We start from the raw sequence: 25,236 nt of genomic DNA, 5'->3' as shown, positions 1-25,236 counted from the left end.
CCCTTACCTAAAAAGCTGCTTTGGTAATTATAACCGAGGCCATTTACAGACATTACACTGGAATTGGATTGCACCATAATTAAACCACAACACAAGAGCCACCTCCTGTTTGTTAGAGATGACGCTCCAGGAAGTCGTTCAGTCTTGAATCTCTTTTCTCGGTCACCTGTGAGTTCAACTTTTGTATTAGAGCGTGCTTTGAAAGTTGTTGTCTTGTTTACATGGAATGATTGTGTTTTCATGGTGGATGGTGGCAACATACATGTTCCTCTGGACTCCACACGGAGATCTTCTATCCCTATTCTCCTTTTGGTTTAGATCAGGGGTGTCAACCTGATCCAGTAAAGGGCCGTGTGGCTGCAGGTTTTTATTCCAACCAATCAAAAACACACCTGGTCCAACAAATCAGCTGTGTGAAGACAGTTCAGGTGATTGAGGAAGTCGAGTCCGGTGTGTTCATAAGGAACTCGGAGTAGAGCCGCTGCTCCTTTGCGTTGAAAGGAGCCAGTTGAGGTGGTTCAGGATCATCTGGTAAGGATGAACCCTGGGTGCCTCCCTAGGGAGGTGCTGGGAGGAGGCCTCGGGGAAGACCCAGGACCAGGTGGAGAGATTAGATCTCCACACTGGCCTGGGAACGCCTCAGGATCCCCCAGTTAGAGCTGGTTAATGTGGCCCGGGAAAGGGAAGTTTGGGGTCCCCTGCTGGAGCTGCTGCCCCTGAGACCTGATCCAGGATAAGCGTTGAAGATGAGATGAGATGACTTGCAGTTTCACCATCACACTCGTTCTCTTGTGATAATAAATAGCTGATTGTTGTCGCTCTACCCTATTTTTACTTGTGTCTTCGCACCATCTGAAGGGGGTAAGACGTACAGGAATAAGTGTTGTTGGCTTTGAGAGATGCTGTTGGATCGTGTTCCTTATCACTCATACATACGTGCTCATGCATATTCATGAGAACTTCCAAGATAGCATGTCTCTTTTGTTTATGTGAAACACAAACATGTAAAGACATATGCACATATATACGTACATACACACGCACAACAACACATGCTATCCTACCTTCCTCTCATCAACTGTCAGGCTGAGACTTGGCGCCCCAGATGCATTTCAATCACCCCATCTGGGAAAAATGAGAGCAAAGACTTCCCTTGATATCCAGAAAAGCTAGATTTTCATTTAAATGTTCAGTCTCTGCAAGAAAGGGAGCAGTGAATGGAAACGCACACGGGTGAGAGATGCGTAATGTCATTAAAGTGGAAGAGTAATCATCCCCGGCCTCCGTGGAAGTCCGGGCTGTCAGCTGCGTTCGGCTGTCTGCAGCTCGGATGATCAAACCTCTGCGTTGCTATTTAAGCCCAACAGACATATTGGATTACATTAGGATGTGATACATGATAGGATATGACTTCATTAAGTATCCACGGTAACAAACAGCTTTTAAATCTCCATTATCGGGGCTTAAAATCTAATTATGAATAGAACAATGAAAGCAAATGTTACAGCTGCTCCTGTCCCGTCTGTCTTTGTTTTTAATTATTGCATTCAAAACTTGGTGAAACGTTTTCTTTACACACGTGTGACTGTAGCAATAATAGTGTCTTATTACATTTAAGGAAGCTTTGTGTTAAATTAACCTTCTCTATTTACTGAAGTGACTCGTTCAGCGTCTGAATATTTGTGCATCAAAGCTCCTGTGGATGTTTGTCGTGAGCAGAGCCGTATCACCTCTGTGTGGGTGTGTGTGTGTGTGTATGTGTGTGTGTGTGCTTGTGTGTGTGTGTGTGTGTGTGTGTGTGTGTGTGTGTGTGTGTGTGTGCTTGTGTCGGTGTAAAACAAAACTTTACTCACACATTGAATCTTTCAACTGTTGAAACCCACCCAAGGGTACAATTTCAACCTATGGGCTAATGGGTGAACATGAGTTATGTGGTTTTGTAAATGTGTCTATACTTAAAGGTTGAATAAGCAGAACCCCGCCATCTAAGATCGTCGTCTCAACAACAAAATAGAAGTCCAGCAGTGGGGTTGCCAGGTTGGTCAGACCCGGCCCAGTAGCTCCAGGAGAGCGGAGTCTGTTTGAGCCTGTTTGAACCCGTCCCCTCCAGAAAATCACAGCATCAAAACAAGGATTAGAGGAGTTTGACTGACAGTTAGCGTTAGCTGTTAGCGTTAGCCGTTGCAGCTAAGTGCAGATAAAAGTGATGTTAGCATCCAGGAGCAGCGTAGCCATGTGGGCGTGCGTTTGAATGGCGTTCCTCTCCTTTCTCTCAGTCCATGGAGTGAATGCTCTCCCTGTCCTCTTGTCTCCCTGTCCCCTGGTCTCCCTTTCCCCTGGTCTCCCTTTCCCCTGGTCTCCCTGTCCCCTCGTCTCCCTGTCCCCTGGTCTCCCTGTCCCCTCGTCTCCCTGTCCTCTCGTCTCTCTGTCCCCTCGTCTCCCTGTCCCCTGGTCTCCCTGTCCTCTTGTCTCCCTGTCCCCTGGTCTCCCTGTCCTATTGTCTCCCTGTTCTCTCGTCTCCTTGTCCCCTGGTCTCCCTGTCCTCTTGTCTCCCTGTCCCCTGGTCTCCCTGTCCTATTGTCTCCCTGTTCTCTCGTCTCCTTGTCCCCTGGTCACCCTGTCCTCTCGTCTCTCTTGTCCCCTTGTCTCCATGACTAAATATATTTTTTCATGGAAAAGCAATACTTTCATTCTGTCCCCCTCAAAACGCCCCGTGGGTGTTTTATTTTATTTTTTAAACATAGCTTTTAATAAAGATTCAACATATTTAACCTTTAATTCATGTAATGACTCTTCGGGGCAAACTGAGAACAGTGACTGATTAGAGAGACAAGTATAACAAGCATTATGCAGAAATATTGAAGCTTTTAATATATCCGTTTAAAGATCGGGATGCATGAACCATTTAAATATGAAACTCTTGGTGATTTCATCTCCTGAAATCCTCCCGGAGCAGACTGTTGACTGTTGCACGGCTCAGGCTTCACCCAGGACAGAACCGGCACCTTCCCTCGGCTATTTCACGTTATTTGTTGGTCCGTTTACTCGATGTGTATCGGCCATTTTGCTCAAAAATGAATTTCATGCCGAGAAAATGGCCCACGATGCGAAGACCATTGAACCAACCTGTCACAGTCTGACCGATACACTGTGGCGTATTTCCCTTTAATAGACCATTGTGGCTCACGCTGCGGTGTGGCTGCACTGGATTAAATTGGTCCTAATGGCCGCCCTGCCACGGAGAGAGAGAAGCAGTTGTTTGGATCCGTGATATTTCTTTGGATGCTTGACACTGCAAATTGCCTCATTATTTTATTTGTATCACATCTTTAGCATCTGAGGGGGAATGAGTGGACGTGATGAATGCTGCCTGTCCCAGGAAGAGCAGTTTATCAATTTAGTTGGAGAGAAGAACATTTCAGAGATGTATCTTCATTTGTCAGCTTCGAGCCTCTCTGCGTTTGAGTCACTCTGTAAATAACGGGGCTGAACAGCACTCTGCAGAGCCGGGCGCAACACCCAACAGGAGCTCAGTGTCTAATGCACACATCAGGAGCTCTGTATATTACAAATGTACCGAGGAGATGGAAGTGTTGGAGCGTTAACCAGACATTTCACCAAACGTCCAGTGCTTTAAAATGGTTGCAGCATGTTTAATGTGCAGCATGAAGACACTTTGAATCGTGCGTTTGCAGGATCAATCCCTGAGGGTCCTCGAGTAAAGCAGCTTTGACCCCGACTGGAGCTGCTGCAGCGACTCAGAGCGGCTTCAAAGATATTAATGTGTGATATTGTATAAACCTGCGTTTAACCATAATGTCCGTTGGACTCTGTCACATTTAGTTATTGTTTGATTGGTGTTTTTATGCTTATTGTTACTCTGATCCTTTCCCATCTTTGTATTGAAACTGTTGCTTAATCATTTCCCTCGGGAGAAATGAAGCTTCTTGAATTTTGAATCTTGAATCTTGAATCTTGAAGCAGTGTGTGATGATCAGCGGTGTCAAATCCCGTTACCTGGACTGTCCAGTAGGGGTCCCTCTTAAAAAACACAATTCTTTAAGTTTCCATAACTTTAAAACATGTAGATTTGCGTGTTGTGTTTATAAAAGTCTCCATATATATATATATATATATATATATATATATATATTCCTGTTTTCATGTGAAGCACGTCATTTCTTTGTTATAAAGAGCGTTGGGCTGTGTTTCATGGATGAAAGGTGCGATACACATAAAATGTATTATTATTATTTAATAATCCTTAAAACTTCAGCTGAAATATTAAGTTCACAGGGAGAAATAGCATTTCCCACATACAGCACATGGAGAACTTATGAACTGCTTAAATGGGAAGTGATGCGTGCATTGTGTGATGCGCGTGTGTGTGTGTGTGTGTGTGTGTGTGTGTGTGTGTGTGTGTGTGTGTGATGCGCGTGTGTGTGTGTGTGTGTGTGTGTGTGATGCGTGTGTGTGTGTGTGTGTGTGTGTATGTTTTCACACTTTGCTGTGCAGAAATTCATCATCCTCCAGGCGACATGTTTATATTTATCCCCTGTGCTGCTTTGCGAGACATTCACACACACATGCATGCATATGCAATCTCCTTTTAATTAATGACTGTAGTGCTAATTAGGAGGCATGCAACTCTTCAACACCCTCCGACTCGCTCTCATCCACTCTCAGATTCACTCCTCTGAGCAGCACGGTTTTGAGCTGGAAACAGAATGGGGGAGAAAAGGAGGGAGTTTGTTGATACAATGACTTCATATACGGCACCGTGCTCTAGTGATAAAGTAGGGAATGACTTGGTTTTATGGCGCTCGTGGCCACGCAACAATCAGCCTATACGTGTACGATTGTGTGCAGTTGTATGGTGCTCTGTGTTGCCTCTGAGTGGGTTTTTTTTTGGCACAGTCTGTTAAATTAAATCACTGCTGTACACTCGTTCTCACTTCCACAGTCCCCTCTAATGAGCGTGACGAACAGACAGTGCCACCATGTTAAGCCTCTATTCTTTAAATTATCTCCTTCCCCTCCACTTGGTGTGACAAAAGCTACGTCAGCTTAGGACACAAGTGCACAGAGGAAAGTCCAGCTGTGTTTAAAGGGCCCCGCTGACACGATGGACTTTGATCCTGAATTGAAGCAAGTGATTAGGAGGCTGGAGTCTGGATACCCAGTTAAAGCACTTTCAGTGGACTTTAGAGATGCGAGGTCCTTTAAAACAAGCCCACTGAGTGTGTTTGATCTGCTCTCCTGCTCCCACACACCACATATTTGGCATCACACGTCGCAACATTTGACCCTCCTGTTCCCCTCAAATGGGACCAACTGCGTTTATCCTTGGGGTCAATTCGACCCCAGCAATTTAAACATCCAGAAAATCCTAATTTAAGATGTTACTCAAGTGTTAACGTCAGGTATTCACGTATTATTTAGTTTTATTTATAGTATTTGTAATGAAAGTTAAGTCCATTATCAAGGAGAGCAGCACGTGTTACGTTCAGAGTCAATTTGACCTCAGGAAAAACAATTTCAAACATTTCTAAATGTTTGAATTGTAAAATAGAAATTATCAAATGAACCCAAAGGAACAACGCTGCGAGTAAGTGTGTGTGCAGGACAATGAATAAATATAATCATGTCGATTCATGGTTTTCCCAGTTGTCCTCGTAAAATTAGGAAATATATAAAGAAAAAAGAAACGACGTCAGCCGTTGTTTAGAGAATTCAAACTATGAACGGGGTCAAATTGACCCGGAGGAGAACAGGAGGGTTAAAGCACTTTCAGTGGAGTTTAGAGATGCGAGGTCACTGCGTGTGTGTGTGTGTGTGTGTGTGTGTGTGTGATCTGCTCTCCTGCTCCCTCACACCACATATTTGGCATCACACGTCAGTAAAAGCTGTGAACAGGCAGCAACATGGACGCCCTGACGGATGATGAGATCGTCGGGGCGTCTTTAACACCACGGTTGATATCATTACGGTCCGTCATCAGAGCCATGCGGCGTGATGGACGTGACGACAGGAAGCCTCCGGTGCATTAAAGCTGCGTTCACACTGCAGGTCTCAACGCACGATTCCAGTTTATCGCTCAAATCAGATTTTTCGTTTGTCGGTTCACATCACGTCTGTAAATGTGTCGGTGTGAACAGCTGACGCTCCTGAAGTGACCCGCATGCACAGCTGATCATTGATGACATCACGCCACAACAGTGCAGCGTGGGTCAGAATGACGTCATTAGAGATGACCTGGCCGTTCAGAGTGCGGTCTCATCTCATCTCATCTCATCTCATCTTCAGCCTCTTATCCGGGGTCGGGTCGTGGGGGCAGCAGCTTTAGCAGGGGACCCCAAACTTCCCTTTCCCGGGCCACATTAACCAGCTCTAACTGGGGGATCCTGAGGCGTTCCCAGGCCAGTGTGGAGATCTAATCTCTCCACCTGGTCCTGGGTCTTCCCCGAGGCCTCCTCCCAGCTGGACGTGCCTGGAACACCTCCCTAGGGAGGCGCCCAGGGTTCATCCTTACCAGATGATCCTGAACCACCTCAACTGGCTCCTTTCAACACAAAGCAGCAGCGTCTCTACTCCGAGTTCCTCACGGATGCTGAACTTCTCCCCCTCTCTCTAAGGGAGACTCCAGCCCCCCTCCTGAGGAAACCCATTTCACACGCTTGGACCTGGACCTGGTTCTTTGGGTCCTGACCCAGCTTTCATGACCATAGGTGAGGGTAGGAACCAGGACTTAGCGGTAGATCCAGAGCTTTGTCTTCCTCAACTCTCTTTTAGTCACAACGGTGCGGTAGAGCGACTGCAGCTCCGCCCCCGCTGCTCCGATTCTCCGGCCAAACTCACGCTCCATCGTCCCCTCACTCGTGAACCAGATCCCGAGGGACTTGAACGCCTTCACTTCTGATACTTGTGGCATTTGTGTTCACACTGTCAAGAACAAATCAGATATGAGTCACATGTGAGCGGAAACATCGGACTCACGTCACTGGAACTGCAGCGTGAACGGAGCCTTCGTGAGCAAAACAGGAAGTTCTTTACTAAACCGCAAATAAAACAGTTTCTTAACAGATATCTGACTTGTTCCATGAATAAATGAGTGGGCTTTAAGATCAGTTAACACCTAATGTCAGTTAACGCTGCAGGCCACTTTATATTCACCTGTGGTGCCAGTCAAGCTGCAGAGAGAGACAGTCACAGTGAGCAGGTGTTACATTAACAGCGCCTCTGTTATTCAGGGTTCCTCATATGCATCGACAGTGAGTCAGCATGCAGAATAGCATTATAGCATCAAAGCAGGAAAAACAAAAGGTGAAACTAATTCGTGGCTCGGTTCCATCAGGTATCCCGCTGAGCGTGCACGATACCGGCAATTACTAAAACGCAGGTGTTTTTAAAGTTTGTTAGCGTTCAACGACAGACTGTAAGCTCATGCATACAAGAGATGAACACATTTTGCGTTTTGGACAATAAGCAGCTCGTTGCCTTTTTGCCTGTTTTTTAGGAGATACTTGGATATTTTGATTAAATCTTTGGTGTGTTCAGTTAAGTTTTCCTACAATCAAGCAAGTAACCTGAAACTCATTGCGCAACACAGAGAAAAGGTTAGAAGGTCTCAACTAATAGCTATTGGATGCTACTCTTCTGCTGCAGCCTCAATGTGTCTACCTTCATTTGGCAGGTTTCAACCCCTAAAAACCGCCTCTCTGTCAATAAGTTCCCTCACTTTCTTGCAGTTCGGCTCATTTCTTGTGGAAGTACCTGTTTGTTTTGTGTTGTGCAGCTCTGAACACCAGTCGTCCTGACGTTTGTTCCCCTGATTCAGCTCAAGTTTGATTGATTCTTCTGCTTTTCTCCACCAGGTGTCGAGAGGGTTACCAGGGAATCCGCTGTGACCAGTTTCTGCCCAAGACCGACACCATCCTCTCCGACCCAAGTATGTTAATACATGTTTACTTCAGTGTGCTCAGTGTGCCCACATATCATTAGACTATAACATCATAAACATGAGGGAAACTGAGGGTGTGGGTGTAACTCACTAAGAGTAAAGGTCCACATGAAGAAACATCTACACCAGCATCTTCTCTACGTGCAAACAAAGGACACAACAAGTGAAATATGATTTTGTTGGGTATATTTTCACATCCAGAGATCTTTTTGTAATATGCATATGTGGTATTGGTAATGCTGTAAGTCATTGCATTAGCAATCATGAGCCCCATTCACACATGTACTGCAAAATTGAAAGTGTAGACATTACCCGGCGGAGCTGTATGAGACTCCCGGTCCAACGGATTCTGACATTTTTATCCTTAGACAGACTTTACCCTGCCATCTCCTTTGTACGAAGACCGTTCAGGCGTTAAGTGTATATCTCCGTCCACGTTATAGCGCAAAATCCGCCTCAAACAATGTCATGCATGTGCCAAAGCAGCAGGTGGGGATAGCTCTCCTCACAGGAAGGTCATTTCAGCCAATCACAAGGCTGGAAAAACTCATGTCAAACCGAGGTCGGGCAGATTCCTTCACGTGGACTGACAGTGAAGTTGAGTTACTTCTCATTGTCACTCAGCAAAATTCAGGATAATGTGGATTGGGAGTCGTGTGAGTCCGAGTACAGCACCCACGTCAGCTGCTACCGTTACCGTCGCACAGTGTGACGTCAAACAACGTCGACAACAAATTGCGGTTTTCCTCGGTTTTCCTGTCCACACATGAAACCGGACTCTTCCTAAAAGTTAACCCCGGACTCCAGTTACAAATAACTCAGGTTTCAGGAGCAACAATTGCATTTAAGTGTGGATGAAACAGAGAAACACACAGTTTAAAAAATACCTGTGTTCGTGTGGACAGTCAGGGGCCCTGGATCGTGAGCCCATGTGTAAACAGAGCAGCTCGTTGTGCGGTTAGCGATGGGGCGCGTTGATGACGTTTCTATTACGCTGCTGCCGACACCAGAAGGAAAAACCTCTGACGGCGTACAAGAGGGGTGATTGGTTGAGAGAGCAACACCAAAATCATCAGACAAATTCAATTAACGTTGGGAGACTCTGTTGTTAAGGACCAAACCACAAACCAGCGCGCTGTGCCCAGGCTCCACCCCTCGCCTCGACACGGACGATCTCCTGTTGTGTGTGTGTGTGTGTGTGCGGCTGCAGATTGGTTTCTTCTCTAACACGAGTCCTACTGCAGATCAAATCCAGTTATGCTGAACTTCTCTTGTGCATCTTATATCTGAGGGTTCGGTGCAGGTCCTCAGGAGCCCTGCTGGCTTTTGATCTTGCCACCCAGATAATTGCACTCGCACTAATTGCATTCACCTGGCATCCATGGTGAGCCTCAGTCCCTGATTAGAAAACCAGCAGGGCTGTGGGTTTAAATTTGAACACCAATGCTATTACATGCATTGGTACACACAGTGAAGCAGGGATATTACAAAGCAGAAAAATAACCCTTAAAAAGTTCTGACAATGACTTTAAGTGAATTTCGTCTTTTTGTGCAGATGAAATGATAAAATACTGCAAACTCTTCAGTATCCATGATGTTAAAAATAACATCTGACGCTCCAAACAACCTTCAAGTTTTCTTTTTTGTTTCAGTTCCAATCATTTGTGTGTGGACGCCATTTCAGCCTTAACTTCTTAGCTTCTGCCATCTTTTAGGGCGCACTCACTCTGTCCTTCCGCACCGCGCCAAAACAGGTTTTAGGGGTAGAGTCTAGTGCGTTTGACCAGTGTGAGTGCATACGTTCCACGCAAAGCTGCGGCACGCTTGCCGTCCACGGCCCGTTTGGGAGAGGTGGGCTTTTGTAAAGCACGTTTTCACATGTACGAGCACGAGCGTGCGCACGTGTACGAGCACGAGGCCTACGGCGGTTCTGAGGTCATTTCTTGTGCGCCTGTTGGGACGTAGAGAAAAGAAGGAGGGGCCATGCGCGGACATTTCAAACAATGGCGGCGAAAGGTTCACGTTGGTGTGATGCGGAGGTGGAGTGTTTACTGCAGATTTGGTCGATGAAAAGATTCAAAAACAGTCGACAAGACGCACAAAAACTCCGAGGTCTACGGAAAGATCTGGAAACAAAGCCACGCATCGCCATGACGTCATCAATGCGTGTGACGTGTTACGGCGTGATGACGTATAGGCAGCAAGAAGCATTCTCCGAGGCCCAGGTAGTGTGAGTACAAACGGGCCTGGAGGGGGGGACAAGGACCCTAAAGCACGGGGCGCGGGACGGAGGCACAGTGGGAGGGCGCCCTTAGTTTCTGCTCTTTCTTTACTTTTCCTTTCCTCGTCTTTATCAAATACCCTCTCTCACTCAGGCTAATGTCACTTTTATCCGTATGTCTTTATCTCCCAAAGACACGGCCCTCTCAATGTCATACAGGCGGAGGAAAGGAAAGAACACAGATTGCCCTAACGTCTGTTCTTACTGCTCGCTATCTGTGCCGTATTCATTTCCCCGATCCTCGCAGCTCATTCTGAAAAATATGCCACCTTGTCATCGGGGCACTAATGTGGCAGTACAATAGCTTATCTGTGACTTTTCTACCAACAAGGCAAACGCTGTAACAGAACCATTCACCGTAAAAGGACAGAGCTGTGCCTTTGGGGATTTTTACCTCATAATTCATAATTAATATTATGCAATTTAAATGTCTGTATTAACCCTCCTGTTGCCCTCAAATTTGACTAACACCATTTATTCTTGGGGTCAATTTGACCGTAGCAGTTTAAACATCTGGAAATTGATCATAATCAATGTGTGACTGAAGTTAAGTCGGGTACTTTATGTTTTTATTTAACAGAATGAAAAATATCACTGATGTTAAACTGCATGGAGGGATTTCTGTGTGTGTGTTTTAAAGTAAGTCTGTTATTTTAAGTGCTATTTTGTGTTATTTGTAACATCTGGAATGAAAGTAACGTCCGTTATCAAGGACAGCAGCATGAATTTGACCTCATATAAGATTTGAATTGTAAAATAAACAATAATAATAATGATTAAATCATCCAGATGATCAAACTGACCCAAAGGAACACCGATGCCACAAGTACATGTACGATAAGAACAATAAAAAATATATGTAATCATGATAATTTTAGGTTTTTTATGAGTTGTCTCCATAAAATGAGGAAAAGTCATAAATATAAAGCAAAAAAACAAAAAAAGATGTCGTTATTTAGAGATTTTAAACATTAAATGGGGTCAAATTGACTCTTAGGAGAACAGGAGGGTTAAGAACATGTCCTCCTCGATTGCAAAGGAGAATGTGCCATAAATGAGAAATGTAAATGAAACGTGGCGAATGCAACAACAGTGTTATCACTCGCTGCTGTTTTGTTAATATCCTTTACTTTCCAGATCATTAATTAAGTTTCCGTAATGAGCTTTTTACCTCCGAGCGAGTATCGGGGTAATTGTCCTTGTTGGAACAACACTGGTGTTCACTGAAGTGACACCCGGAGCGTTGTTGGTACACCAAACCCACTGACCTGAACACGCCGGTGGCTAAGAGCTGGTGTCGTCCTCATCACTTAAACACTTTGTCAAATGTCAAAACGAAACAGTTGTTGAAGCTTTATCTGCTGATCGTTGTAAAGAAGACGTTCAACTCATCGCGTCATCATTTCTCAGTCATTTACCTTTGGGTAGCTGCCATAACTACACATATATACATGTATTTATTTATTTATTTATTTAACATGAGTAAGAAAATACAAATGTGTCTGACATCTGAATAAATCCACTTTAACTGCTTTAATCTGCATGAAACTTTATTTTGGTGGTTTCCTGTTGTCTGACATTGTAGGTAACACAACACGTCTTATAACATATATTATATTTATATATAAAACGTCTATTTAATGCAGTTAAATAGCCGCTTAATGGCAGCTTGAAGCATGCGATCGCTGTGACGACAGCTTAGCCTCTGGGAGCAACAGCTAATATGTTGTGCTCTCCGGTGTTTCCAACGGTAACACATCGTTTACAGTCCGATTGGCAACTTGAGACGCAAGAAAGGACAGGAAGTTGACATTTCTACGAACATAAATATCTGCAAATGAATGCAGATGAATAACATAAAGCTAATGAAAAGATTGATCATCATGAGACGATAGCTGGTGTTGCCCGCCTCCTTTGCTCTCCACATGGACTGTTGACCTGCACGAAGCACGCTGCGACGTGATTGGTAAATATCATTCAGACTACAAATGGAAATCAAACCGCTCCCACTTCACAGATCATGTCCTGTCGCCTAAAGATACAGAGATTAAATGTTGGTCCCCGCTTACTTTTGGTTTCACAACGGACATAAACTCTGGTCTCCTGGGTGAAACTCTCTAACCTGACTCCTCCAGATGGATTGATTCTTATGATTCTCATTGTCTCAGCTTATCCATCTTTTGGAAGAGGCAGCGTGCCGTCCACGGCCCGTTTGGGAGAGGTGGGCTTTAGTAAAGCACGTTTGCACGTGTACGAGCACGAGCGTGCGCACGTGTACGAGCACGAGGCCTACGGTGGTTCTGAGGTCATTTCCTGTGCGCCTGTTGGGACGTAGAAAAAAGAAGGAGGGACCATGCGCGGACATTTCAAACAATGGCGGTGAAAGGTTCACGTTGGTGTGATGCAGAGGTGGAGTGTTTACTGCAGATTTGGTCGATGAAAAGATTCAAAAACAGTCGACAAGACGCACAAAAACTCCGAGGTCTACGGAAAGATCTGGAAACAAAGCCACGCATCGCCATGACGTCATCAATGCGTGTGACGTGTTACGGCGTGATGACGTATAGGCAGCAAGAAGCATTCTCCGAGGCCCAGGTAGTGTGAGTACAAACGGGCCTGGAGGGGGGGACAAGGACCCTAAAGCACGGGGCACGGGACGCACACACAGTGGGAGTGCGCCCTTAGTGAGCGGCTAACCGAATTAAGGATACCGCTGCCTTAAATTGAGTCTAGATCAGGATTTGCATGCGTTGCGTCACACATTCCCCTGGCAAATAGCTCCAAATTGCACGTTACCAGACTGATCTGAGGGTAAAGGCTGGTGGTGGATGTGGAGTTTGGGGCTCTTATAACTACGTCACCTTACTTCTGCTATAATAACCATGTCCACTAGGGTAACAACAAACGGAAATACGGGTTCTGTATCAGCTGCTCGTGCAATTGACCTTTAATGTTCGTTGGCACATGTAGGATCCATGAGGGGGGGTGTCGTGTCTTGTTCGTGACTTTTTCATGAAGAGAATTGAGTTTCAACATCAAGACACAAAGTTTATCTCACAGCCTAAGTCAATTACTGATTATTAATGTATTTATTGGCCCTATAAATCTAATTTGTCTGGGAGTTACCAGGTCGTTCCTGAAGAATGGAGGACTTGAAAAAAGTATTTTCCAGTGTTTGGCATCCGAGCTGAACCCCAGACACACACCTGACTCCTTTCTGCTTGTATCAGCTTTACCTCACACCACTCTTCCTCATTAATTTCTATTGTTATTCATCTATTCTTTGCTTCTTTCTCTAACTCTCTGCCAAATCTCTCTCCTCAGTTCATCTCCTGAAATTAAGAATTGATCTGTCTGCTTTCAGGTCGTTCTCCTCACTGGCGTCCATCCCTCTCTCTCTCCACTGCCGTCTTTATCTCTGTTTTATGTTCTCTACTATAAAACACACTGTTGCATAGCCTTTGGGTTGCTTCTTCCAGTAACACCATCTCTTTTCCTTCCTTTCTATTTTATTCCGACGACTCGCTGCTTCAAAAAGTTGGTAAGTGCAAAGCAGGAGAAGAAGAGAGGCAGATCGTGTCCTCCCTCTTCTTTCCTCCCCCCTCAGATAACCTTGTCACAGCATCACTCTCCTTGACTCCTCCGCTCGCAGCTCATCAAATCCTAATTTCCCGGGTTACCTTTGTGTCTCGTGCTCCAGCTTGCCTCAGTGTTGACATCCCTGTTCCAAATTTCCCTCCAGACAGCCCCCTGTTGCCCCCATCTGTCTCTTGCTAACTTCCTCCGTGCCATCCTTCCCTCAACTCACATCTTGTCCAAGCATCAGACTTCATCCCTTCTCCCTAGACTCTAGTTCTCCGTCCGACTCTTCTCCTCAGACAAAGTGGTACGGGCCTCAGATGGACTGAGGCTTAAATTGTGCCAGCTAAAGAGGTTCACCAGCAGGGCACGCAAACGTTGCCAAGGACCTCTGGTACGCCACGGCCTCGACGGAGTGGAAGGAAGGGCGTGAGGGATGTTGGATAGAAGTGGTGCATCTTCTGAGTTGGGCTATCACGCTTTCTCTGCGTCCCAGAGAACGGAGAGAGAGTCACGAGTCGAACGGCCGCACAACAGTGACAATGACAGTGAGACACAGAGAGGGAGTGAGAGGGAGATCTTCCTATAATTTAATCAAATCAGAGCAGTTTTTAAAAGGAGCTGTACTCAACATTAACAACATTAATGTAGCAGCAAATTAACCTTGTCTATGTAAAGATACAGTGGACGGCGTCCTGAACGACAAGCGACGTGTTACGGCGTGATGACGTATAGGCAGCAAGAAGCATTCTCCGAGGCCCAGGTAGTGTGAGTACAAACGGGCCTGGAGGCGGGGACAAGGACCCTAAAGCACGGGGCACGGGACGGAGGCACAGTGGGAGTGCGCCCTAAGGTTGGGAAAAAGGGGCTGGTTTGTCTCAGGACACGAACGCCGGTCCTCAGGAACTACAGTGCGTCACTTTTGGTTTAATTATATTTAGGAACTCTAAATGAGGACAGACTGACTGACTGCCTCTAAAGGATGGACAGACAGCTCCAAACAGTGGACTTGATGTTTGTGTGTGTTCTGTTTGCCAGAGCGTGTGCGTGTGCGCGCGAGTGTGTGTGTATTGCTATAAAGCCTTCCTGATCCAATGTTAACTGCTCTCATAAACAAGCACCTGCCAGATGTGAGCCTCTGCCCACAGAGGACTCCTCGTGTCTGGGGGACAAGGACCCTAAAGCCCGGGGCACGGGACAGACGGACAGTGGGAGGGCGCCTTTAGAAACTCAGTGTTCAAACTCAGATCCTAAAGTCTCCAAATATTTCAGGGAAAATGTGTCAAAAGCTGCGTCTGGATTGCTGCCATTTGATGGGACGGTGCATCCATATATAACATCTCATGTGGTGTGAGCGTCCTACGTGTTGGAAGGAGCTGACACAGAATAAGTGTGATTTAATGTGTGATTGTTTCATCATAAATATGTAAACACCGTTTCAGCTTTAGAAGAGGAATTCAAAGGTTTATAGATTTTTAAACAGCTGACTAAAATCTCAGACGAGCAGAACGTATCATGTTTGGTGAAGGATGTCACAGCGTTAAGACTTCAAGGCAGAGGCGGATGGTGTGCACATTCAACCCCCACTGGGCGCAGAAGCAGGAAGAAAAAGCAGCGTGCAAAGGAAACAGGAGAGCCTGTCTGTGAGTTCTGCAAGCTCCAAAAGTACTGTTTTATTAATGCAGTGTTTTTATCAGACAACAGAGCCTGATACTGGATCAATAAGAGTTCTTTTGTAAGATCTAACAGCCCAGTCATAAAGGTTCATAAAGTGTTAAAATGGGTGCGATGAAACTCAGAGCCGAATCAAACCACAGGCCTCATTTATAAAACTGTACCGCGCAGATTCGCACACAGTCTTTCCTTCATACGTATCAATAAATTCCCACCTGCGGTGAATTGTGCGGGGATGATCTCTGCCCAGTGTCACCCCACTTTTACTCCCACTATCTGCAATAAATGGCATAATGTTTAATATGCTGTCTAATGAGGACGTTAGACTGACTGACGTGAGGAAAATGACACAGATTAAGGAGGAAAAAGGAGCTTTACGGAGGTGGAGCACTGCAAAAATGTGTTGTTTGGAAGCATCAGTGGAGACGTTTCAAATAAATATAAACTGTGTGGAGGCGACACGGTGGTGTGGTGGTTAGCACCCGGCTGGAGGCCTTCTGTGTGGAGTTTGCATGTTGTCCCCGTGTCTGCGTGGGTTTTCTCCGGGTTCTCCGGTTTCCTCCCACAGTCCAAAGACGTGCAGGTGTTGGGTTCATTGATGACTCTAAATCACCCGTAGGTGTGACTGGTTGTCTGTCTCTGTTCGTCTCTATGTGTCCTGTGATAGACTGGCGTCCTGTCCAGGGTGGACCCCGCCTCACGCCCGATGTCAGCTGGGATCAGATCCAGCCCCCCTTCCCCCCAGCGACCCCGACAGGGACAAGAGGCTGAAGATGAATGAATGAATGAATGAACTGTGTGGGTTTTTTCTGCTGACTCAGCCGTATTTCACAGTGTTTCCATTGATTGACGCTGATTCCCGAGTCAGAAAAACTTGACTCACAGGTGATAGTTGGCGTGGGAATACGCACGCTTCTCCGCAAAATCATTTGCCAACGCAAGGTTTCTGTGCGCGGCAAGCTTCATAAACGAGGCCCCAGGTGTTGTGTAAGAACTTCCAACCAGCGCGGACGGTCTCAGGGGTGACTCGTGACTCAGCGATGTGCGCTTGGTTCTCAGACTGCTGCTGAAGCTCACCACAGAGTTTGTCACCTAAACGGCTCGATGGGACGTGTTTGAGATCAAAGATTTGTCTCGGTTTCCCCTGCATCTGTCGGAGAGGAACAAAGGCTGTTTGTTGTCACCCTTACAGTATGTCAAATCCTTCCAGTGCAGAAGAGACGCCGTCGAAGCTGCTTTTGTTGCAGAGACGTCTTTTGTTGTTCAATCTGGGAGGTTGTTGTTTTGCACTACATCCATTCTGAGGAGGATGCAGTATTCAGGAGCTAACGCGGACTAGACTCTAAATGTATTCTCTTTGAGTAGTGTTCTCTCTCTCTCCTCTGCCGTACCTCAGTCTCTCTCTTAACCACTTTCATTATCTATATACAGCCCCTCCGCACTCATTGTCTCGGTCACAGATTGAAAAACATATTCAACCCTTCTGAATCAAAGGCCCGTGAGCCGAGAGAGTCTAGCTTTTACGACGCTCCGAGGCAGACTCAGAATCAGCACCTACAGAGCAGGACGTGCGTCGCATCACACCCCAGACGACGTAGAGAGAGATCCAGAGATTTAAATCTGGAGACAAATTAAATCCGCGCTATCTTTATGAGATCTGATTTCATGCTCGGCAGGTTTGCGTGCACCGCGGATGATAACGCCGCCGTAATCATGCAAGTCCGTGCAATTTCCCTCCGAACACACATGCCCGTGTGTGTTTCACATTGTGTTGCATGTTTCAATCCGTGAGATATAAAGGAAGCATAAAATGTGCAATTGCTTTGAGCTTTATGCTTTTATCATGGGCCAACTGTTTGAGACGAGGGCGATGCCGGTCACCTTGGATCGTTACAATAATGCTCGACTGAGCATCGACACGGGATATTTATTCACAAATGTGCAGAAACTTCCATTGCAGCTTCAGCCTCGCAGTGACGCTCTGAAAAGGATTTGATTCGGTTTAAAGTATAAGAGGACGAATCCGTGGGACAATAAACAGGCGATGAATTAAGTGTCCTTGGGACAGGCGACGTATATGAGCTCCAGAGGTGATGCTCTGAAACTGACCTTTACACAAAATATCAGTCACTTATCCGCTCATATAGGGCCTCATTTATCGATCTTGCGTGGAAACGGGCGCAGAATCGGTCGTATGACAGGACCCACGTGTGATTTATGAAACATTCGTATCAGACCAATCTCAGCGTACGAATGAGCGGGCCTTGATAAATGCGGCGGCTGACTTCGATCGTCTTTAACATGTTACGCCCTTAAATATTCCTGGTTCGAGGCCTCGCCCACTGAGGTCAGACACGGAGAGGAAGAACGCTGGTTAGAAAATAAACTTTTCCGACGCACAGAGATCGGCTCCTGACGTCCGACATGGAGCAAAATAAAGCTGTGCTTTTTGTCTTAAGGGTGGAATAAAAGGGGCCCATCATAAAAACGCTGTATGGAAAAGAATAGCGGAGGCAGTCAACCCGAAGCAGCGCTCCACTGTGACCCGTGTGCGTGTGTGCGCACTATTGAACCTGCGCTCCTGCTCTGTAGCGGGGTTTGCCAGCGGGGTTATTAGATATCCTGTTAGAGGATCACCTTTGTCACCTAGAAGAACCAAGATGTTAATCATCTGATACCTTGTTTGATTTAATGCAATTGATCGAGGGAGCCGAGCTGTTTTGAAATATAAAAGAATCGCGTGTGTCTCAGGCTCAGATCCATTATGTGGGAGAACAAAGTGCAAACTTTAAGAGCAAAGTGCAAAGTCAATAAAAGCTCCAAGTGTTATAAAGTATTGATAGAGTTTGTACTGGACATGAGCACTGGTGCAATCTAAAGGCCCAAACACTCCAACCCAGGGGTGTCAAAGTGATCCAGGAAAGGGTCGCTGTGGCTGCAGGTTTTCATTCCAACCAAGCAAGAACGCACCTGATCCAACAAAAACACACCTGATCCAACAAATCCACTGTGTGAAGACAGTTCAGGTGATGCATGACTCAAGTCAGGTGTGTTCATGCTTGGTTGGAATTAAACCTGCAGCCACAGCGGCTCTTCACTGGATTACTTTGACACCCCTGCTCCAACCCAACGTCAACGAGTGCAATGAAGGCAGACTGTTGTGTTAGTTTATGGCCCCAAACCTCCCCCCCGATCTCTCCCCAAGTCTCACCCGCTGTGTTTCTGATGCTGACTGACAGGAAACTGAAACTATAGTTGTAGTGGGAGGGACCACGACATGGAGCCGACCGGTGTTCTCCACTGTTTAATCTCTCAAACTAAATCTGTTTAAGAAAAGCTAATGAACAGCGCGATGCTACAGGTGTCATGACAACCAGTGATAGGAAGAGAATACGATCAGCTGTTTAAAGAGGTTTGTTAAAACTTCACAGCTGACGGTCTGATGTGATGCTCAGGAACTTTCCTGCTTTACTTTCCTCCTCCAGATCAAAATAGCAGATCAAGCCTTGAGCAAATGACCAAAAGCACCTTTCAAAAGGGAGATGTCACAGTATGTTGTGTTCACTTCAGCAACGTGTCAATAGGAACCAAACAGGGGCAATATGAGCTGTGTCTGTGTTCGTTATATTGACGCACATATTCTCACTGTGTCTGAACAGGACAGGTGATATTATTATTTTATATACTATCACTAGTTTAATAAACTATAAAATTTGTAGCTGTATTGTAGCTGCTATTGCCACTACTCATCATTGATCATGTTTGCCACCATAATTATTATCATTTTCATATTCTGTCACCTTAGCTGTGCTTGTTTCTACTATTCTGTTGTATTAACTGCCTCAACATATACGTCATATTCACATTACTATAAATATTATAGTTACTGTTAGGCTTTGCTTGCATCTCTGGAAGTGTGTCTGTCTGTCTCTCCCTGTCCATCTGTGTGTCTTTTCTCTCTTTCTCTCTCCTTTTCTTCCTCCCCAACCGGTGCAGACAGATGGCCGTCCTCCACAGAGCTGGGTCTGTCTGACGTTCCTGCCTGTTATAGGGAAGGTTTTCGTTGCCACTGTACTCTACAGAGGAATTGTTGGGTCTATGTAAATCATAAATAAGTCATTGAGTGTGGTCTTTACCTACTCTGTAAAGTGTCCTGAGATAACTTTTGTTATGATTTGACACTATAAATAAAATTGAATTGAATTGAATTGAATTATTCTGTGAGAAAGTCTGTTTATTTATGACACAGCCCCCCCTGAAGTAAATCCCACCAGCCGCCACTGCCTACCAGCAGGCAGCAGTGGTCTGTGCCCGTCACTCAAACCGATATTTACCGTGCAACAATTAGAAACCGCTTCTGCTAAAACAACTCTGTTTTCCATCTGACAGCCTGTTACCGCCGTGCAAGTGCAGAGCTCACGTACCCAATGCCCTTGGTTCAGTGTTCTCAAGTCATGCTGGCACATCTCTTTTTAAGTGCACGCTTGCATGTGTTGTTTCTGCGCTCTCCATTTTGGCGTTTTGGTTTCTGCATGGCTGCGTCTCCACCCTGACGCTCCCACTCAGCTGAGAGGTGAAAAGCAGCGTCTTGGGAGACATCTCGTTGAATTCACACCGTATGAAAGATGAGCAGGAAAGGAGCTGGCTTAACGCTCAGAAGGACTCCACGTCTCTGGGCATCAGCTGTGGAGTCAGCCATCCTTCTTACACTGACGCGTTGTGGCGAGGCAAATCCAAACTACCAGGATAGGGATAAGGAAGTGTCAAGTGTGCATGCTTGAGATCCTCCCGATACCAAAGGGAGGGGCTTTACTGCCTAACAATCACCAGGAGCAGATTGAAACCTTTAAATCCTGGATGGAGATTAGGTTTTTTTTACTTTCCTCTATTATAAATAACATGTATGGAGCTCTGCGGAGGTACGGACTAGTTTAATTGGCCTGTGTCCAGGGTGGAGGAAATGGCAGCAGTCGCCATTTATCCACACTCCCCATTAAAAACAACAAAAGGAGACTCTCTTTGACGGCAGGTCTCTTTGAAAGCACATGAAAAGGATTCATCTTACACATTCATAGTGTTCACTATCTCCTCGAGCACTAGACGACGTGCATTTGTCTCTGCATGCATGAAGACGCTGTGCTGCATTACAGTTAGTACCACAATCCACACACTGCTGCTCAGTAAATCAGACGCACAGTTTGCAAGTGCACATTTAAAGGCGTAGTCCCTCCGCGTACGAACACCAGACACCGAGCCACTGCAGGAGCTTGTTGATGGCTTAAGTTAGGGTCTCCTCCCTCAGTTCATGTCACAAGGAAATTAGTTACAGTTCATAAATTCTGATTTAAGAATGAAACCTGATGTGTAAAATAATTAACTCGTAGATTCTGCAATGATGACTCAAGTCTCTAACTTCAACAACTGGCACGGCACCAAAAAAATGAACCGCTACATTATTTTACGACTCGGTAATTGCTTTAGGAGTTGTATTTAATCAAGTGGACCTATTGCTAGCACTGGCAATAACCTGAGGGAGCGAGCGGACGTTTAACATCATTTACAGGTCATGGCAGTCAAAATACATACATTAGTAATACATTAGTAATGGTGAGTGTGACAGGTCAAAAAAAAGACTGTAGTTCCCAACGTCACGACTCAAACATAAAGGAACAACAAGCGGCTGCAGGTGGAGATCAGTGATAATCACGTTCATCTTAAAGATAAGGGCATAATAAGCATGTTTGAGTTTGAAGATATAACAATATCAATGAATCAATGGAACAAATTCAATTCAATTTTATTTACAGTGTCAAATCATAGGAGTTAGAGTGACCACAGTGCTGTTAATTGTTGCATCTGGGCACATTAAACCTGTCAGTCCTGCATCTGGGCACATTAAATCTGTGAGTCCTGCATCTGGACACATTAAACCTGTGAGTCCTGCATCTGGGCACATTAAACCTGTGAGTCCTGCATCTGGGCACATTAAACCTGTGAGTCCTGCATCTGGGCACATTAAACCTGTGAGTCCTGGATCTGGGCACATTAAACCTGTGAGTCCTGCATCTGGGCACATTAAACCTGTGAGTCCTGCATCTGGGCACATTAAACCTGCATCTTGATGGGAGCAGTTTAAATTCAGGTGCTAAGGGACGGCTTGGGTCAGACAGGACACGTGTAGCTTGGAAATGCAGCAGCTAGGAAATGCAAAGTGGTACCCAGTGACGGTGAGTCTGACTCCACAGCTGTGTGTGTGTGTGTGTCCGTGATTAACTGACCCACACAAGTAATCTAACAGGAAGTCCTGTAATTATAGCGTCCACTGTGATACAGAAGGATTGATCATTAACTGTCTAGGAGAATGAATGAAATGCTTATCCAACAAAAGTGTGGAAGGACAAATATTTTACTAACATTTTCTGTAGAAACTTATCGAGAGGGACCTGTAAATGGGGATGAAACTATTAACTTACACTCTATTATTGGACATTCTTGTACAGTCTTAAACAATAATGGAATAATATGTGTCGGCATCGTCCTTCATCAGTCCTGGAAGTCGCCGACTCCGCCAATACCAAGATTCAGTGGTGCAATATTTCAGCGTGAGAGGACGTCTCATGGCACAGTCCTGATGAGCCCTCTCTCAGTTAGTTTGTGTGTTCTCCACCAGAACACGCGTCATTTCCGCTTTCAACACTTGGACTAAATCTCTGCTCCATGCACGAAACAAATGTTCTGGACTGATACTTAATGAAAAAACTGATGCATATCGTGAGTATTTCTCTAAATAAACGTTGTGAAACTGAAAGTACACATTAGAGAGACCGTTTTGATGATTGATTCATCACCACAGAGCAGAGGAAATGTATTTTTTCTAATTAATAACCATAATGTTTTCAGTGTCAATAACAGCTGAGTCATTTTTGTTTCTGCCTGTAACGACTGACTCCGTTCTGCATTCATCTCTTTTTCAAACGGACAGAAACACATGAGGCTCATTGTCCTCTAAAAGGATGTCCCTCCCTCTGCGCTGAATGCAAAATTGACTACTGCAATCATGCTTAATGGATACTGATCGCCGACGCCGGTTTACTTCCCGCCCGTCTGTTGCCGCGGACAGGGAGAGCGAGCAATCAGAAAAGGAGACTCATTGAATGCACCAATCTCTCCGTGGCGTGCACCCTGCTGTGACTCCGCTCTCGGGTAACACTCACACAAGAGAGTAGCAAATGTTTTGGGTTTGAATATTAAAAACAATAACTTCCGCTCAACGTGGCGTTGCTTTCCCTCATTTATTGTCCTGTTTTTCCACCGAGCGTCTGATCGGGACTGTTGGCCGTGCCCACACACACACACACCCGAATGGATCTGGAAGGCCCAGTTTATAATGACGCATGGGTCTTGTCAGCTGGTGGTTAGTGAAGGATGTGGTGCGGCGGGATGCAGATGATCCCAGAGAAGTGCTCGCTGCTCTGCACCCGCCCTCCAGTCACAGGTCATTAATAACTGGGCGAGCGTGGCAGAGGGGGCAAGGCAGTTCACAGCAGCACATATCCTGCTTCCTCTCCTTGTCCCTGTCTTCCTGTTTGTCTCTACTTCTGGGTTCCTCGTCTCTCCGTCCGCTGCTTAAAGCTTGAGTCCTTTTGTTTGGTTTATTTTTTATCGCAGGAGTTTGTCGGTGGGGTGTGGATCGGACCTATAGACGTGGAAAAGAGATGGATGTCGAATGGTGAAGTGTCTTAAAGCTGCATCCTCTCTAATGTCCAACGTGAATGTAATAATTATTTGGCCAAGCTGCTCCTTTGCGTTGAAAGGAGCCAGTTGAGGTGGTTCGGGCATCTACTAAGGATGAAGGCAAAGCTCTGGATCTACCGCTCAGTCCTGGTTCCTACCCTCACCTGTGGTCATGAAAGCTGGGTCAGGACCCAAAGAACCAGGTCCAGGTCAGGACCCAAAGAACCAGGTCCAGGTCAGGACCCAAAGAACCAGGTCCAGGTCAGGACCCAAAGAACCAGCTCCAGGTCCAAGCGTCTGACATGTGTTTCCTCAGGAGGGGGTCTGGAGTCTCCCTTAGAGAGAGGGGGAGAAGTTCAGCATCCGTGAGGAACTCGGAGTAGAGCCGCTGCTCCTTTGCGTTGAAAGGAGCCAGTTGAGGTGGTTCAGGATCATCTGGTAAGGATGAACCCTGGGCGCCTCCCTAGGGAGGTGTTCCAGGCACGTCCAGCTGGGAGGAGGCCTCGGGGAAGACCCAGGACCAGGTGGAGAGATTAGATCTCCACACTGGCCTGGGAACGCCTCAGGATCCCCCAGTTAGAGCTGGTTAATGTGGCCCGGGAAAGGGAAGTTTGGGGTCCCCTGCTGGAGCTGCTGCCCCCGCGACCCGACCCCGGATAAGAGCCTCAAGATGAGATGAGATTTATTGTAAATTGTATCTTAAATACATTATTCAACGATCCCCAACGTTCATAATTAGAATATTTTTTATGTCTTGGAGAAAAGATGTTATCACAAATGTTCTAGACAAAGTGGAAATGATGTAAATATCAAACTATTTGTACCCAACTCACAGCGATTTCCTGCCTCACATGAAACTGAGTGGAAATAAAGCATTAAATATGTTTATGCTGTTAGACTGACTCTGCTGACTTTGTTATTCAGAACAGATAGAAAGGGGAAGTAAAAGTTCATGAAGAGAAAAACTTTTTATTAAGTGGTTGTTTTTACGGCTACGGCTTAAAGATGCACTGTTTTTAATAAGATGACTCGAGTTTTAAAGTTGTTTATGTTATTTGGTTGATATAAGATCATGATGGCGGACGGGAGTGATATCTGAGCCCAACAGGAGACTCACGTCACGGATGCACATCAAATGCTCTACGTTAGATACACATACGGACACGGACGCAGCCTTCTGTGCGTCCTCTGCGTCCACTTCCTCCGTATTTCTGTCCGTATCCTGAAAGCTCACGGATGCGTACAGATACTTGCTGTTGCTTGGTGATTTAAGCACCTGTCTCCTCTAATGACAGCCCTCCCAACACCAGAGACGTGGAGAGTTAAACGATTATGACAACTCGCCGAGAGCGCAGGTGACAAAAACGTGCTAATGGCCGACAGACCTCTGCGATGGAGCCGTCGGATGAGAGAGAGCTGGAGGAGCAAAATGACTTTAAATCGACTGATCCAAATGGTTTTTTAATGGTCTTTTTTCTAAAGGAGCATCGTGTCATTGTCTGTCAATGGGAGGCAAGTGATGGGACTTTCACTAAGTGCCATCTCTATACAAATCGCCTCTGGACACAAAGACGCGTCCACAGTGGCTGACTATTCATTCACACTCTTCTTCTATTATTGCTTTTTGCTGCTTATTGATCCTATTTTTCTCCAGATTGAATGATTCATCAATATCAATGAACTGCACCTCTTCAGTGGCGAGGACACACTGTATGTGCCCTTTATTTTACCTTTTCCATCCTTACCACTGCCCTTCAAACAGCCTGTGCACACCACTGCCCTCTGGACCTGATCCTGTCTCCAGTCAACCATCCCGCCCTTGGTTCCCCATCTCCTCTCTCTGTTCACACACGGAGCAGGAACCAGGAGAACACACGTCTGTGTTCACACACGGAGCAGGAACCAGGAGAACACACGTCTGTGTTCACACACGGAGCAGGAACCAGGAGAACACACGTCTGTGTTCACACACGGAGCAGGAACCAGGAGAACACACGTCTGTGTTCAC

At 45.9% G+C, this 25,236-nt stretch overlaps 1 protein-coding gene across 1 annotated transcript in view; it reads left to right on the top strand.

The window, feature by feature from the left end:
• Nucleotides 1-25,236, top strand: part of nrg3a (neuregulin 3a) — a gene marked incomplete at both ends in the record, with an annotated part of 426,100 nt that overhangs the window by 338,044 nt on the left and 62,820 nt on the right. The window contains one exon of the mRNA XM_083923540.1: nucleotides 7,875-7,948. Coding sequence (XP_083779666.1) covers nucleotides 7,875-7,948 — 74 coding nt within the window. The remainder of the gene's footprint in view (nucleotides 1-7,874; nucleotides 7,949-25,236) is intronic.

This window comes from Echiichthys vipera (assembly GCF_963691815.1).
Source record: "Echiichthys vipera genome assembly, chromosome: 11".
Classification (NCBI taxonomy): domain Eukaryota; kingdom Metazoa; phylum Chordata; class Actinopteri; order Perciformes; family Trachinidae; genus Echiichthys; species Echiichthys vipera.
Note: the sequence above shows the minus strand (reverse complement) of the source record. Positions and strands in the feature narration are given on the sequence as shown.